This window comes from Pseudoliparis swirei, chromosome 24 (assembly GCF_029220125.1).
Source record: "Pseudoliparis swirei isolate HS2019 ecotype Mariana Trench chromosome 24, NWPU_hadal_v1, whole genome shotgun sequence".
NCBI classification, from domain to species: domain Eukaryota; kingdom Metazoa; phylum Chordata; class Actinopteri; order Perciformes; family Liparidae; genus Pseudoliparis; species Pseudoliparis swirei.
Genome location: NC_079411.1, coordinates 8243044 through 8257450, shown reverse-complemented (window position 1 = coordinate 8257450; position 14407 = coordinate 8243044). Strand labels below are relative to the sequence as shown.

General features: G+C 41.6%; 1 protein-coding gene across 1 annotated transcript; it reads right to left on the bottom strand.

Annotated features, from left to right (window-relative positions):
• Window positions 1-10180: 10180 nt before the first annotated feature.
• Window positions 10181-12947, bottom strand: gprin3b (GPRIN family member 3b). Its single transcript, XM_056409888.1, has one exon. It carries the CDS (start codon window positions 12904-12906, stop codon window positions 10702-10704), a length of 2205 nt encoding a protein of 734 aa, XP_056265863.1. The 5' UTR covers window positions 12907-12947; the 3' UTR covers window positions 10181-10701.
• Window positions 12948-14407: the final 1460 nt, after the last annotated feature.

Genomic DNA, 14407 nt, shown 5'->3' with positions numbered 1-14407 from the left:
GTTCCACAGGGGAGCTGCTTGGGCCCTTTACTCTTTTCCATTTTCACAAATGACCTCCCTTTGTCAATTAAAAATTCCAACATGGTCATGTATGCTGATGACACAACATTGTACAGCAATTCTTCAAACAAACTGGAACTTGCTACCATTTTGAATCAGGATCTGGAGAGAGTGTCTGATTGGGTGAAAGTGAATAAGCTAGGCCTAAACATTTCTAAAACTAAATGCATTGTGTTTGGCTCTAGGAATACACTTCACGGTGACACACAGCTTCACCTGTCGATGTCTGGCTCAGCGATAGAACAGGTCCAGAAGGTCAAACTACTGGGTGTAGTGTTGGATGAACAGTTGTCGTGGTCTGAGCACATCAACGGCATTGTCACTAAGATGGGAAGGGGTATAGCTATGACCAGAAAGATTTTTGCTTATTTAACTCTCCCTGTTGTTTGTCAGGTGTTACACTCACTGGTCTTTTGTCATCTGATGTACTGTCCATTCATATGGGCAGTGGCTGCTAAGAAGGACATACACAAACTACAAATGGTTCAAAACAGAGCTGCCAGATTAGCACTCCAGTGTTAAATTAGAACTAATACTGCATATATGCACTCTCGCCTGTCATGGTTCTCAGTTGAAACTCAACTTCACTTTTGTCTTCTCATGTTTTTCAGGAAAGTAGTATTTAATCAGACACCGGTATATTTCTTCAATCAGTTACAATACACATTTAACAGACATAAACATAACACTAGGAATGCTAGTTTAGGTCAATTGATACCGCCAACCCCAAGAACTAACCTCCTCAAACGTACTGTGATCTATCGTGCAATTACCGCTTGGAACCTACTGCCTCCTCGTTTAACTCACATGAGTAACAATTTATCATTCAAAAAACAATTAAAGGCGCACCTAAGAACATTCACCACTTGACGTATTCTATTGCTTTTTAGTCATCTGATTTTCCTTTTCTTATTCTTTGTATGACTTAAGTTGATCTGCACAACATAACATATCTTATCCTTTAACTGTACTGAGCATCTGACTGCACTATTTTTTCTTTTACTTTGTTGTACTATTTTTAACTGTTGGATTCACGATATGTTTTGTATGTATTGTATTTTGTCCTTTCTGTGGACCCCAGGAAGATTAGCGGTCGCTAAGGCGTCAGCTAATGGGGATCCAATAAATAAACAAATAAACGGAACACCGGGGACTGGAACCGGAACATCAGGGACTAGAACCGGCGACGGAACACCGGGGACTGGAACCAGCGACAGAACACTGGGGACTGGAGCCATCGTCATTGACTCCAGGGCCCGGAGGGACTCCCACATCTCCTCGAGAAGAACATGAGCATAAGCTGGCCAGGCAGGAACTGTGCAGCGGTAACTGAAGGCTGGGTCCATTATTGGTGGCTTCGTTCTGTCATGATGAGTCCAGGTTGTCGCAGTGAGAGAGGACCCAAACGCCGACATTACTGCACAATCTAATAAATTACAAAAATCACAGACCAGACCAGACAGGAACGACAAAAACGCAGACCAAACAGTACGAAGCCACACTGGGAATGAGACTAACAGGGTTTACATACACAGGCAGGTGGAGGTGATTGGACAACGGGGAACGAGACACAGGTGAACACAATGAGGGCGGGGCCAGCAATCACACAGAAGGAAACAATCAGGGCCAGGGCAGACAATCACAGGGAGAGAGACGACACAAGGACTTCAAAACAAGACGAGACACAAACTCCAGATCATGACAACCTGCAAGCCCGCGTCATCTATTTCTCATCCATCTGCCAAGTACAATCTGGTGCAGTGCATCAAATGGTGACATTTGTTTTAACTACATGGTCCTTCTGAAATAATAAGATTATAATATATAATATAATATATTTCATCTAGCATACAGTTTGGCTTTACAGCTCATACAGCTACTGAATAGCAACAGATAACTGAGAAATAATAATATAATAATAATAATACTTATAATAATACTACTAATAATAATACAAATAATAATAATAATAACTCGTATGAATCAAATATATATTAAAAAAATATGGGGGAAATAAATAATGCCTCTCTGTATTGCTCAATCGCACGCACGCACGTCAGTCAATGCCATGGAAACCGGACCGAGGGTATTTAAGGCCGCGGACGTTCTGATTCTGCCCTTTGCACTTTGAACTTTGACACGAGCGGACCTCACCTGTGAACCCTCCTGTGAACCCAAACCTGTGAAGGAAACTCTGAGACTTTTGCACTGCTTAAGACTTTTTGTTGGAAACAAAACTTGTTGGCGAACAGAACTACACGAGATCCGGACTACGAGAGACCTGAGACCCTGAGGAAGGCCCTCCGACGACCGAGAACCGAGGACGAGCCCCTGCTGAAGCGACCGGGCTGTGATTTGGACTATAAGGTAAGACCATTTCTAGATTTAATTGAGCATTTTTATTATTAACGTATCCCCTTAAATCCATAAAAGTGTTCTCAGTTTAGAAATCAGTGAAACCTTTTGAGTTTTAACGTTTAGAATGTTGTTTGTATGTACACTTTATTTTATATCCTACTGTAAATGTCATGTTACAATTCTTGCACTTTGTTGATTGTTGAAAGTTATTGTCTAATGTTGCACCACCACACATTCTTTGTATGTGAAAACATCCTTTGCAATAGATAGATGGATAGACAGACCGAGAGACAATTGATAGATAGATAGATATATGCAGACAGACAGATGGACGGATAGATAGAGCGATGAACAGATACTTTATTCATCCACAGGGGGAAATTTGGTTGTAGAAGCAAGGTTACAGAGTAAACACACAATATATACAATAAAATAGCAGAGCAGGAAATATTCAATTTAAGAAAATGCAAAGTCTACAGAGTGTAAATACAGTGCAAGGGTTATTGATCAATTTAAGGAGGATATGGTCAGAGGTGATTTATTATAAAGTCTTATAGCAGTTGGCAGGAATGTTCTCCCGTATCTGTCCTTTGGTATTCCTGTCCTCTCACCCTCTCTTTAGCTGTGAAGGTCTTGAAGCAGCTCCGGCCCCAGTCCCCCAGAAACCAGAAGAGTTTACCAGGAGGAGCAGGAAGAGGAGGAGCCCGACTGCCCCTGCAGGACTGATAAAGTTCCAACCAGCCTTCCCTCGCTCCTGGCGGGGGAAGGCTGGTTGGCGTGGTTATACTTTTTTATTTAGGTATCGATTGCTGTGACACAGAAGAGTCTACCAGGATCTCCTTAACGACGACGAAGAAGATGACCAGGGTGGACCACATGAGAAGGATGAAGGACTGACACCGCCCGCCCCGCCCACACAGGAAGCAGCTGTGAAGAAGACGGACACTTCAGCCTGAACGAGACATAATAATTCTTTCATTTGTCATATGGAATACTGTACGTTCATGTTAACTGTGTACAGTATTTAGATTATCTCCTGATTTTAATAAATACATGTACAGCAACATCTAAATGTCTTTTTATTCAAAACTACTGGGTCAGCAAACACTGTTATGATGTTCATATTGGGTTATAAATCAACTTTAATGGTTGAGACTTATGCACTACAATGTTATAGTTTTTATATTTACTTATTGTGTTGATTCTTAATAATTAATGTCGAATATATTGTTAGTTTACACCAGTGCTCATTTTTCATCTTCATAACGGATAAACGATGATATTTTTGTTTTGTGTTTTGCCAAACATAGCTTAAATGACCATTGAAGACATTGTCAACAGTTACAGTGTATAAATATGTATATCATATTATGTCTCTTTATCTATCTATTCTCTTTCATATTGTTTCATCTGTATCAGTGTTCAGTGTTTGTTTTGGATCTTCCTGCTCCAACAGGGGAGCTGTATAATTTATGGGTACATCTGTCAGCCATAATAAGGCCGTCTCTAATGAAGCCAGGGAAGGTGACCGTTGTGTGTGTGTACGTGTGTCCATCTTGTGCACATGTCTGCTCCGCTATGAAGGTCAAAGTGCTAAGAGCTGAATGGTAAGCAATGAATGATGAACTCTACATTGCTGAATACATGTACAGTAGTTATGAGAAAACCAAGAGAGGAAGGAGAGACATGCAGACAGAAGCAAAGACAAAACAGTCGATGTTTGAGGAAACTAAGGAGGCATGCCGCAGAGAACTGGAAATGTTTGACAAAGGAACAGTGGCAAAGCCAAGTGCTGCACTACAAACAAATGTAGGCCACATATTCCACTGGGAATGACGCGGCCATCGGGAAGAAGAGCCTCATTTCCAGCTTTCTGATACGATGCGGAGGATGAATAAGGCAAGAGCAGCCGTAGAAGACCATTTTACAGGAAATGTTCCGCAGAGTGGAGGCAAGCAGAAGCTTTAGTCACCTCACTGTTGATGGCTTTGTTATGATATCATCGTCAAAGACAGAAAGGAACAGGGATGCAGAGGTTTGGAAGTCTGTAGAGAAAAAAGGGGATTAGGGAGGCTCAGGCATTGCATTGAAAGAGAACAGGAAAATGAGAAAACATCGTGAAAATTAGCACAGAAATGGTTGAAAATGCCTACATTCAAAGTTTCCACCAGTCAGTAGTTAAATCTCGAGATAAGTTTTGAAGCCTTTATTATGCAGAATTGAATGGCAAAACTATGATCACCAGCCCCCAATAATTAGCCGCTACACAATCTCAAAAATATGATCTGTAAATGGTAATTAACACTCAGAGCCATGATTTAAAAAAAGTATCTAATAATAATAATAATAATAATAATAATAATCATTTATTTTATATAGCGCTTCTCAAGGCACCCGAAGTCGCTTTACAGAGTCCAGTAGTCATACACACACACAGTCATCCCGGTGGTGGTAAGCTACATCAGTAGCCACAGCTGCCCTGGGGCAGACTGACTAATATCGCCACAAATGATCTGCGAGTGGATAGATAGTTATCCTGGATGAGGGAAAGTGCTGGAGCATCTGCAGGGTTTCTATAAGGGTTTCTATATGAGTTGAAAAAGATAATGTGTGAATTGGGCTAACTGGGTCACTGCAAGCAGATTTCAAATCCTCATACCAGGACAGAAACTTATCGGTCGGACTTCAATTATAGCTCAAAGTTCTTGAAGCTGCCATGGATTCTCACCAGACTCCGAGGATGCTATTACTGAGATACACATGCTGAGTGTTTGAGATGCAGTGGCTGTGTCTGGGTAGTTAGTGTCTCGCCTTTTCCACTCAAGAATACCTCATTTGTATCTCAAAAAGCCTCAAAACATGTCACGGCATAAATCTTTATATCATTTTTAATCATGACACTGTCCATAAACATGGCCTCTCACAAAACTTGATTTAGGAATCAATAAGATCAGCAGGTCAAATACTCTATTTATTATTTCACAACATTTCCATTTTTATCAATCCTGAAATCTGTTAATGCCTCGACCCCGCGTATTTGAAAATAATGCTTAATTTCTCTTTTTTTATAAAAATAAACAAATTAAGAAAATATTTCAAACCACTCTAAAATACCAGTTTGTTTCATGTCTTGCGTCACAGTTTCTCTGCATCCCGACTGCCTGCCAGAGAACTCGTGCCATTAGTTTCAATATCTCAGTGTGAGTCAGAGGAGGCCCTCGGGCTCACGGGGCTCCTGTCACAGTCAAGTTGCCTGTTCTCCGTGGTTGCAGACTGTTCTCCTCCTGGCTCCTTGATTAGATCAACCTCACCTGGCCAAGGAACCAAGCTGCCATCAATTAACTAATCACCCTGCTGTTTATCTACCCCGGTTCCTCAGCCACCACCTATCGTAACAGCTCCTGCGGCCTCTTGCGGACTTTCCGGCTTTAATTGTAGCTTCCGCCACAGCCTGGGAGTTTCCTTGTTAAGTGGTAAAACTTTAGCTCTCCATCTGGGCATTAGTGTTGAGCTGTCACAAATATATTTAATGAAAACATTTATAACAGCAGATTGTTATGGGTTCTAGGTGTTGTGCTTTAAATCTGTGACCACCTAATGCTGCTCAGTTCATCCTTGAGTCCAGGTGGATGTTTTTGCTAAATTTGAAGAAATTACTTCCGGGCGTTCCTAAATCATCACCTTTCATGAGAATGGACCGAACCAGATGATAATATTGATAAGAACAGATGCCTTGTTCTATAATGTTTCTTACAGTTGACGGGCCAGATTCAAACCCACTCAAACTCTGTACCTTACACCTTGCATGCCTCAGATCATTGGGTCAACAGTGCGCTCCACTGCTGGATATTTCTTCCATATACGTACATAGAGTGCAGTTGTGTGGCAAAGGGCGTTTGTTAATTAAAATACCTGTCAAGGACATGGAGCTCACAGCTGGTGAGTTAAATATGGAAAGCAAGTTGAACCCTGTCCTCTGATAGCAATGGGTGGTAAGTGTACATGTACCTTTGAAATCCTTCTCCTTGTTCCCTGTCATTGGAATATATCTTATGTGCTTACCACAGCCGGCGGTCAAATCTAATCTGCACTTCCAAATGGGAGTCAGGCATTACTGTGCAGTGAGTGTGGGGTTATTAAAGATGGAAACAGTAGCAAGTTATAGCTAGGGTGAAATAATCTGAATTAAGGCTGGAGACCGGGCACACAGAGAGGGACAGAGTAGATGTGTAAATAAGAAACTGACCTCGACTGGAAGATGAGGAGTGAGAGGTTAATCAGCCTGAGGGTGAATGCATTTAATATGGTTCCACAGATTAGTGATGTCAGCCTGGCACCCTTTATCGACTCTGTATGGGATAAGACTTGTATTAAATAAGAATAAAGAAGTCATGGAGGTCGCTGCTGCTTCCAGAAACATTCTTGTTCCAACACAAGTCTGAACCGGTAGGATGAGACAAAAGTCCAACTTAATAATGTTGTCCTCTGATCCTGGTGGATAAAAAGAATGAAGATTAGGCCCTTCAGTTTGCGATGCTCTTTACAGGTTGTGACAGAGAATACAAGAACCTTCCCTACCCTACTGACTTCCCCTTGTTATCATCCTGGTAGTAACAGGAAGTGACATGCTTGTTACAACAATTTCAGCAGTCGCCTGCAATCTGCATTTCACGAGTCAGGACTGGTAAATTCCCACTGAAAGGGAGAGTTCACAATCAAAGAATGGTTTTCTGGAAATATTCCTCTCCATTATGAAGTGTTTTAGTCAAAGCAAAGCCTTTTAATACAATGCTATGTTATTATGACATTATTACACTGAACAATGGATGCTGGAAATCCTGCAGGAACATTATATAGCAAAACTCAGACGGACCCTATAATTAACCTTAAAGCTTTAATTAAATACCATAAGATGATCTCACACTGAGATTGTGCTGCATTTACTGTTGACACACTATTCTGGGTGTTTTTTTTCTTCTTTTTTGGTGACATTTTCCCATCTACAAAGCACAACAGGGTCAACAATATAAATGTTGAGACCAAGATCCTGCTTCCCATCTCGTCAGTCTAAGTCCCTTCACCTGTTCCCTCTGATCACTCCCTAGTCAACCCCTCATGCCCGTCTCACCTGTTCTCATTAGTCCTTGTCTACTTAGGTCCCCTCACTTTTACATTACATGTCATTTAGCTGACGCTTTTATCCAAATCGACAATCATACACAGTAGACGCAGCTACAGGGAGCAATTCAGGGTTAAGTGTCTTGCTCAAGGACACATCGACTAGGGCGGGGATTGAACCTCCAACCCCCTGATTGAAAGATGGACCTGCTACCCACTGACCCACAGTCAGATCACATGGTCACTTGCACTTGTCCTCTGCCAGATTGTATTGTGGTCTCCAACCCAAGCCCTCGTGCGTTAGATATTGTGTCGATATATTTCTGAGTGTTCAGTTCCTGATTATTCTCTGAGTAAAGATCATTATTTGCAGTTCTGTCTCCTGAGTCGTGCTATTGGGTCCATCCTCATACTCCCGTGACACTTTCTGCAAAGTTAGGATTTTCTTTCTGCAAGTTACGATTCACGGTATTTTTGACACTTCAGCCAATTAAATGTCAGCATTTTGTCTAGCAGGCTTGAGGGCGCATTGGAAAACGTGGAAATGTATTGTTCTTCTGAGCGATGAACATAGAAATGGAAATACATTGGTCAAAATGTGTATGAAACCTGTACATATACCTTCACAATCTTATACTTTCAACAGTTTTAAGACAAAGTGTTGACGTAAAAGATATTTGTTAATTTGACATTTTGTGCAATTCATGGCACAATTCCAACTGAATCGGTTATTTGTCTCTCACCATTGATACATTTTTTTTAAAGGTGGTCCAACAGAATGGGAGAGTCTATTTGAATAGTGATGCCACACTTAGCTTGAGCATAAAGGTTACTTAACAACAAAGTCAGTTACTACAAATCTTAACTGAACACAGTGATTCGAAGCAGTAAATTTAAATAGATTTTCACCAAAGTTGCATTTAGGTTAATTTCTGTCAAACTTTTTTGGACTGTTTGTCGAGTGAGATCGCAGCTGGAAGGAAGGAGCTCCTGGAGAAGATCTGGATCAGTCTCCTACTGAAAAGCCTGTTCTCCACCACCACCTCTAATGGTTCCAAGATGATTCCCAATTATGAGATGCCCTTGTCATCTCATAATTCACAGTGTGCGAGAGTCCAATTTGATTGGTCATCGTCTTGTTTTGTGCAACCATCAGTACCAAACCCCAAAATATTAATTTAAGACATGTGAAAAGCTGAAGGTATCAAATGTTTTGTATGTTTGCTTTAAAGAAATGGTCTGAACGAAAAATATTTGCCTATTTGTTTCGTGAGGATAAACAAATCCTTCTATTTCATGGATTGTAGTTATCTGGATCGTGGTCAATGCCTTCTACTCATCAGTCATACATTTCTGTCATATCCATTGAATGTGTTTATGTAACTCTGTCACGCTGTTCATTCTGTACACATGACATCTATTGCTTCTGTCCATCCTGGAGAGGGATCCTCCTCTGTTGCTCTCCTGAAGGTTTCTTCCCTTTTTTCCCCGTGAAAGGGTTTTTTCTTATTTTTTGGGAGTTTTTTCCTGATCGATATGAGGTCCTGGGACAGGGATGTCGTATGTGGACACATTGTAAAGCCCTTGAGGCAAATTTGTAATTTGTGATTCTGGGCAATAAAAAAATAAACTGAATTGAATTGAATTAATCGACTAATCGATGCATGCTTTCAGAACGTATACTGATTTGCTTTGTCAACTTCCAAACAGTTTAAAATTAATATGCTGCCTAAATCTAATGAGAACTAAGTGATACTAACTAATTTAAAGAGCCTACATGTTATTTCCTATTATACGTTTTCCAAAATTGCCTCTATCCTATAGGACCTGAATTATCCTAAGTTGTCTTCAGTATTATATATTATTAAAGTTTAAAAACTAAAACAAATAGAATACTGCAAGTTTGAAGCCCTGCAACTCTGCAATTTTATAGTGCCACTTTGGAAAATTAGGACTCATGGCATCTTCACTTTGCTTTATAAAGTCTTGGTATCCTAACTTCGCACTTGCAGGTGAACATGTTTTCATATTTTCTGCAATATAATTCCTGCATATATTAAGGTCTGTTTTAGTGTCCTTCAGCATTTAGGTCTCACCAACAATACCCATTGGGCTACAGACGATTGCTTCTGGTCAGTGCAGATGAATCTGACTTCTCTGCTATGACTCTCAAAAAATCTTATCTTTGGTTCAGATTTACACCACAAAAAGGAAATATTCAGACACATGCAGACTTGAGGTGTAATTATCTTGGTAAAAGAAAAGAGGCTAACTAGCCTTTGCCTCTGAACAAACGTCATGGCCTCGTTAGAGAGTTATCTCATTAAGCGTTATCCAATGCTCTACAATACTGCACCTTGAGTCTCAGCTGCAGTCTGCCGCTCTCTTGTAACTCCTGTGGATTGCGTTGATGTTTCCTGCTGCTCTCACATCCCCTGATATGTTCGATCTATTTGTATTTCTTTTTATGAACAACTCAGTTGAACCCTACTGTGCTGAATCGTTTGTGAAAACAATCTTTAGAAATCCCCTGAACAGGGATTCATGGTCACAAATTAATATGTAAAGCTTAGTTTGTTGTTTTAATAGAAAACCAATGAAGAACCGAGATTAAACAGCGCATGTATGAATACAGTCCCTTTTTTGCACAACGTAATCACTCACAGCAATCTTATACATATAGGGCCCCAAAAAACACCTCAAAAACATATACCAAATACACCAAATGCAATAAGATGTTAGTTTAATATATTTGCACAAATATTCCGACAGCAAGTAGTACATCTCCCTCATGATGCCTTTTTACGCTCAAGTTCTGGACTTCAGTCCAAGTCACGCAACTGCCATTGTAACTAATATACATGCGTTTCACTATTATTGCCTCTGTTAGTTAAAAACTGTAGGAAGTCCTCCTTCAGCTATTTCTATTTCTAGAAAATAAGTCTCGGGTTATTCATTTTATATTTCTAATTCCTACCTTCTTTGATCACAAAAATCCCAAACAGTTTGACTCATTATGCTACAACATTCCAGAATACTTTCATACAGGGAATCGTTGACCGGTTAATGCTTTCACTTGGCATTGCAATCGTGACGAAGGGAGGACAACGATTGTGACCTCTAGGAAAAAGGTTGGAGTTTGACCCTGGCTCCCTCTGCACTGTGCTACTCGAGGACGGAGGAGGGAGGGGGATGCATGCAGCAGTTGGGTCGTCTGACATTTTGCAGCATTGACCGGAAAATGTTCTGCTGCCTCCTTTTGCTCACGCTGACGGGTCCCGGAGAGTCGGCACCAGAGACTGTCTTACTGAAGGAAGTCTGGGCGGTCAGTTTCCTCTCTTGCTCCTTGATTTTGCACTGCAAGTGGCTCTGAATGGCGAAACCAAGAGACTCTGGGTCCACAGAAGCCCCGTAGACCTCCCAAGTCATCCCCTCTTCGTCCCATACGACATCGTGGATGCCCTTTTCTTGGTTTTGGTCCTCCTCTTCGTCTTTCCTCCCCGGTTCCATCTTCTGTTTGCCTGTCTTTGCCTCCTTCTTCTGGACTTTACCTCCACCTTTAGCCTTTTGTTTAGGACTTTCAGCTTTCTTTCTTTTTGTTAGATCTGGCTTTGATGTGGTGTTAGTTGCTGCTGTGGTTGTGGTTGTTATTGTTGGCAGGGCCTGCCTGGTCTTGGTTGTAACAGCAGCTAGTGACGGCGCAGCATTGAGACTGACGGCAGTTCCAGGCTTGGTAGCACCGGCCATCTCTGGGGGTGTTCCTGATTTGAGAGTTAGAGCTTCGGCATTGGCTGTTTTCGCTGCACATTTCTGCAGCCCTGTTATATTTTGTGAGTTCCCCGTCTCTTCATGCTCCTTGTGGTGGCTGTGATCAATGTTGATTTGATAAACAGGATTGGTGTTGCAGAGAGCTGCCTCTGGGTCTTTAGGCTTTGTTCCCAGTCTTTTGTCCTGCTGCTGGGACAAAGCTTCTGAGTGGAAAACCACGCTAACATTTTGGTTGGGGCACATCTCTGCCTCAACAGTGAGTCTCTCTGACCTTGGATCCGTGGAGGCGGACAGAGCGCTCATGTTGATCTGCTGTAGTGCCACACCCCCGTCGACCTGGTAGACTACAGCCAGGCTCTGCGCGGCCTCCCTGGGGACCAAACCGCCGCTCGGCCTGCGAGGCGCCGCAAAAGGCAGCAGACTCGGACTTGTGGCCACAGCCTGACTGCACGTGTTCGCCACCGCCTGGACCTCCATATCATGACATTGCTTGACCGGCGCAGATGAAGGGGATGCGGTCATCGTCGAAGCCTCCCTGTACTGCTTGCCGTGCTGCTGCGCTTCAAAGACAGCCGTGTCGGTTTGGCTGGCTTCCTCAGCCACCTGTCCATCTGCCGGCATGGTTTGTATAGCCTGGGGCAGAACGGAGGAGTCCGCCTGTGAGGACACAGGCTGATGTTTATCTGAGGAGACGTATGGTTTCTTCAATGGCGGCAAATCCTTCTCTTGATGTGTTGAACTTGAAGTCTTATTTGTCAACCCGGCCTCTGCATCTTTGCTCCTAGACAGAGGTGCAGTGGAGCAAAGAGGAGCTGCAGGAGTTTCCATGCTTTGTTTAGGATTGTCTGCTTCCTGCAGACTCACGGCGGTGTGTGAGCAGCTACGTATATGATTAGGCTCTTGAGATTTCTGTGGTACAGCTGTGTCCTTGTCTTTGAGAGCAAAAAGGTTCCCTTCGTTATCGCGTTGTGGTCCAGATGTCGTATGCATTAAATCGCAGGCGCTGTTGAGATTTTGATTATTAGGGGAAACATTTTTATTACTGTCCACTCGAGCTGTGGCTGAGGGTATCAGCTTTGCACTCTCCTCCTCTGCTGCATTCTGCGTTTTTATTCTGCAGTCATTGGTCTGCATGTCGACCTTTGACACTGGAAGAGCGGGCGACACACCAGCCATGCAGATATCCTTTTCATCAGCCATGCTTAGCATTTTTATATTATCATTTGAATCCCTCTGGTCGCCTCCTGCCTCTCCGTGGCCTGTTGGAGACAGGTCTTGCATCTGTTGGTCTCGACCTGTCACAAGCTCTGACTTTTTCTGGTTTCCATTAGTTGGTACTGTTTTTTCTGACACTGCTTCCCCTCCCTTGGAAGCATTTGTTGAGGTGTGTGGGGCGGTGTTAGTAGAAGAAGCAGTCAGAGATGAGCTGTCCTGTTTGTGGTCAGGAGATGTGAGGGTGGATTTTGGACACACCTGAGAGAGTTTGAGGTTGGGCTCCTTTGCCCAGTTGGCATTTGGCTCCTTATTAATGCCTTGCGTGTCCACCGCGGCCAGCTGAGGCAGCATCTGGACTGTCACTGTCCTTTTTGGGTTAGTTCCCATTCCTGGTTTTTTCGTAATCCAAAGATGAACGCAGATGTACAATATTAGTGACCTTGTGTGATTTCCTAAAGGAGGAAAATAGAAATAGACATAGTTTATTTATAATGATTGAGCTTCATTTTTACGACACTTAAATCTTGATTTAGACTAAAATAATGAAGTCACATTCACTCAATAGACCGGGCCAAGATACGCCTGTTTAAATTACATTTATATAGCATTCCAGGTGGCTTCTTTGAACAGTCATTAACATTGATTTAAATAACCCTTGTTAGAATTAAGGCAAAACACCAGAAAAATCAATGACCCGTACTTGCCTAATTCATCTGCTGCTTTAAATTAAGATTCATTTATGTAGCTGCAAGCCTAATAATCTAATTATTCATAGCATGCAATATATATATATATATATATATATATATATATATATATTAACATACTGGGTCCAGATCATAGCAATGTGGAGCGTATTCATCTTTTCAACAAGCTATGTTTCTTTTAAACGTGATGATTAGTTACTGTGAATGTAGTTTGAGGTTTTGAAGGTTGCATGTGATTAGAGGCTAACCTAACTTCAAACATTATTTAAATAAGTGTGAGATAGTGTCATCTTTTGATTTGAATAACTTATAAATATCAACTAAAGGAGTCAAATCAATTTAAAATGAGCCTGACCCAATTGTACGAGTAACAAAATAATAAGAATAACTTGGGGGGAGCATATACATAACTTCTGTGACTGAAACAAAGTTTACAGCAATGTTATAATGTGTTTGACATGTAGGCTGAAAGTGCTGTCAGATACTGGCTGGATGTTTTGGATTAAGAATGGTAGAATTATGTGTTACCCAGATTAATCACTGTAACTGTATAACAGTACATGGTCCACCCCCTCTTTGTTGCTAACAGAGGGGGCTAACCATGTGATCTGGTTGTTATATCCATATAAGTGTTCATACTGTGTTCTATTATGAATTGCACAATGAACAATTTCAGTTTAAGACAAATTTATCAAAGATAATCTTGCAAAATGCCAAATACTTAGTGTTGCCGGAAAACAATTATTCATTTTGAATTTAACAACCCCTTTTTTTGTCGTGCCACGTTTAGCGGAATATAAACCAAAAAGATGTGCCATCTTCAATAACGTGTCTTCAGATCATCTTTAATCTCCAATCAATCCTACATGAATAAGCATTTAACCTTCAGTTTGACAGATCTCTTCATCCCAGACCCGATGAATTATACTCCATATCTGTCTCCTAAAAGTGTCAAAGCATCTGGGCCAATTCCGCAAGTAATGTGTCAGCAGACGTTTGGAGTATCTGATTCGTTGGAGTCACATTATTGGTGCTTTGATCAAGACGTTAATCATAAAGAATAGCCAAGGCTTCATCCAGAGACGAGGACGAATCACCAATTGATAGTACACAGGGAGCAAGTTGACCATTTCCCTTTCAGGGACATTTGATAATCATCCATTCTGCATACTGTGCAGCTC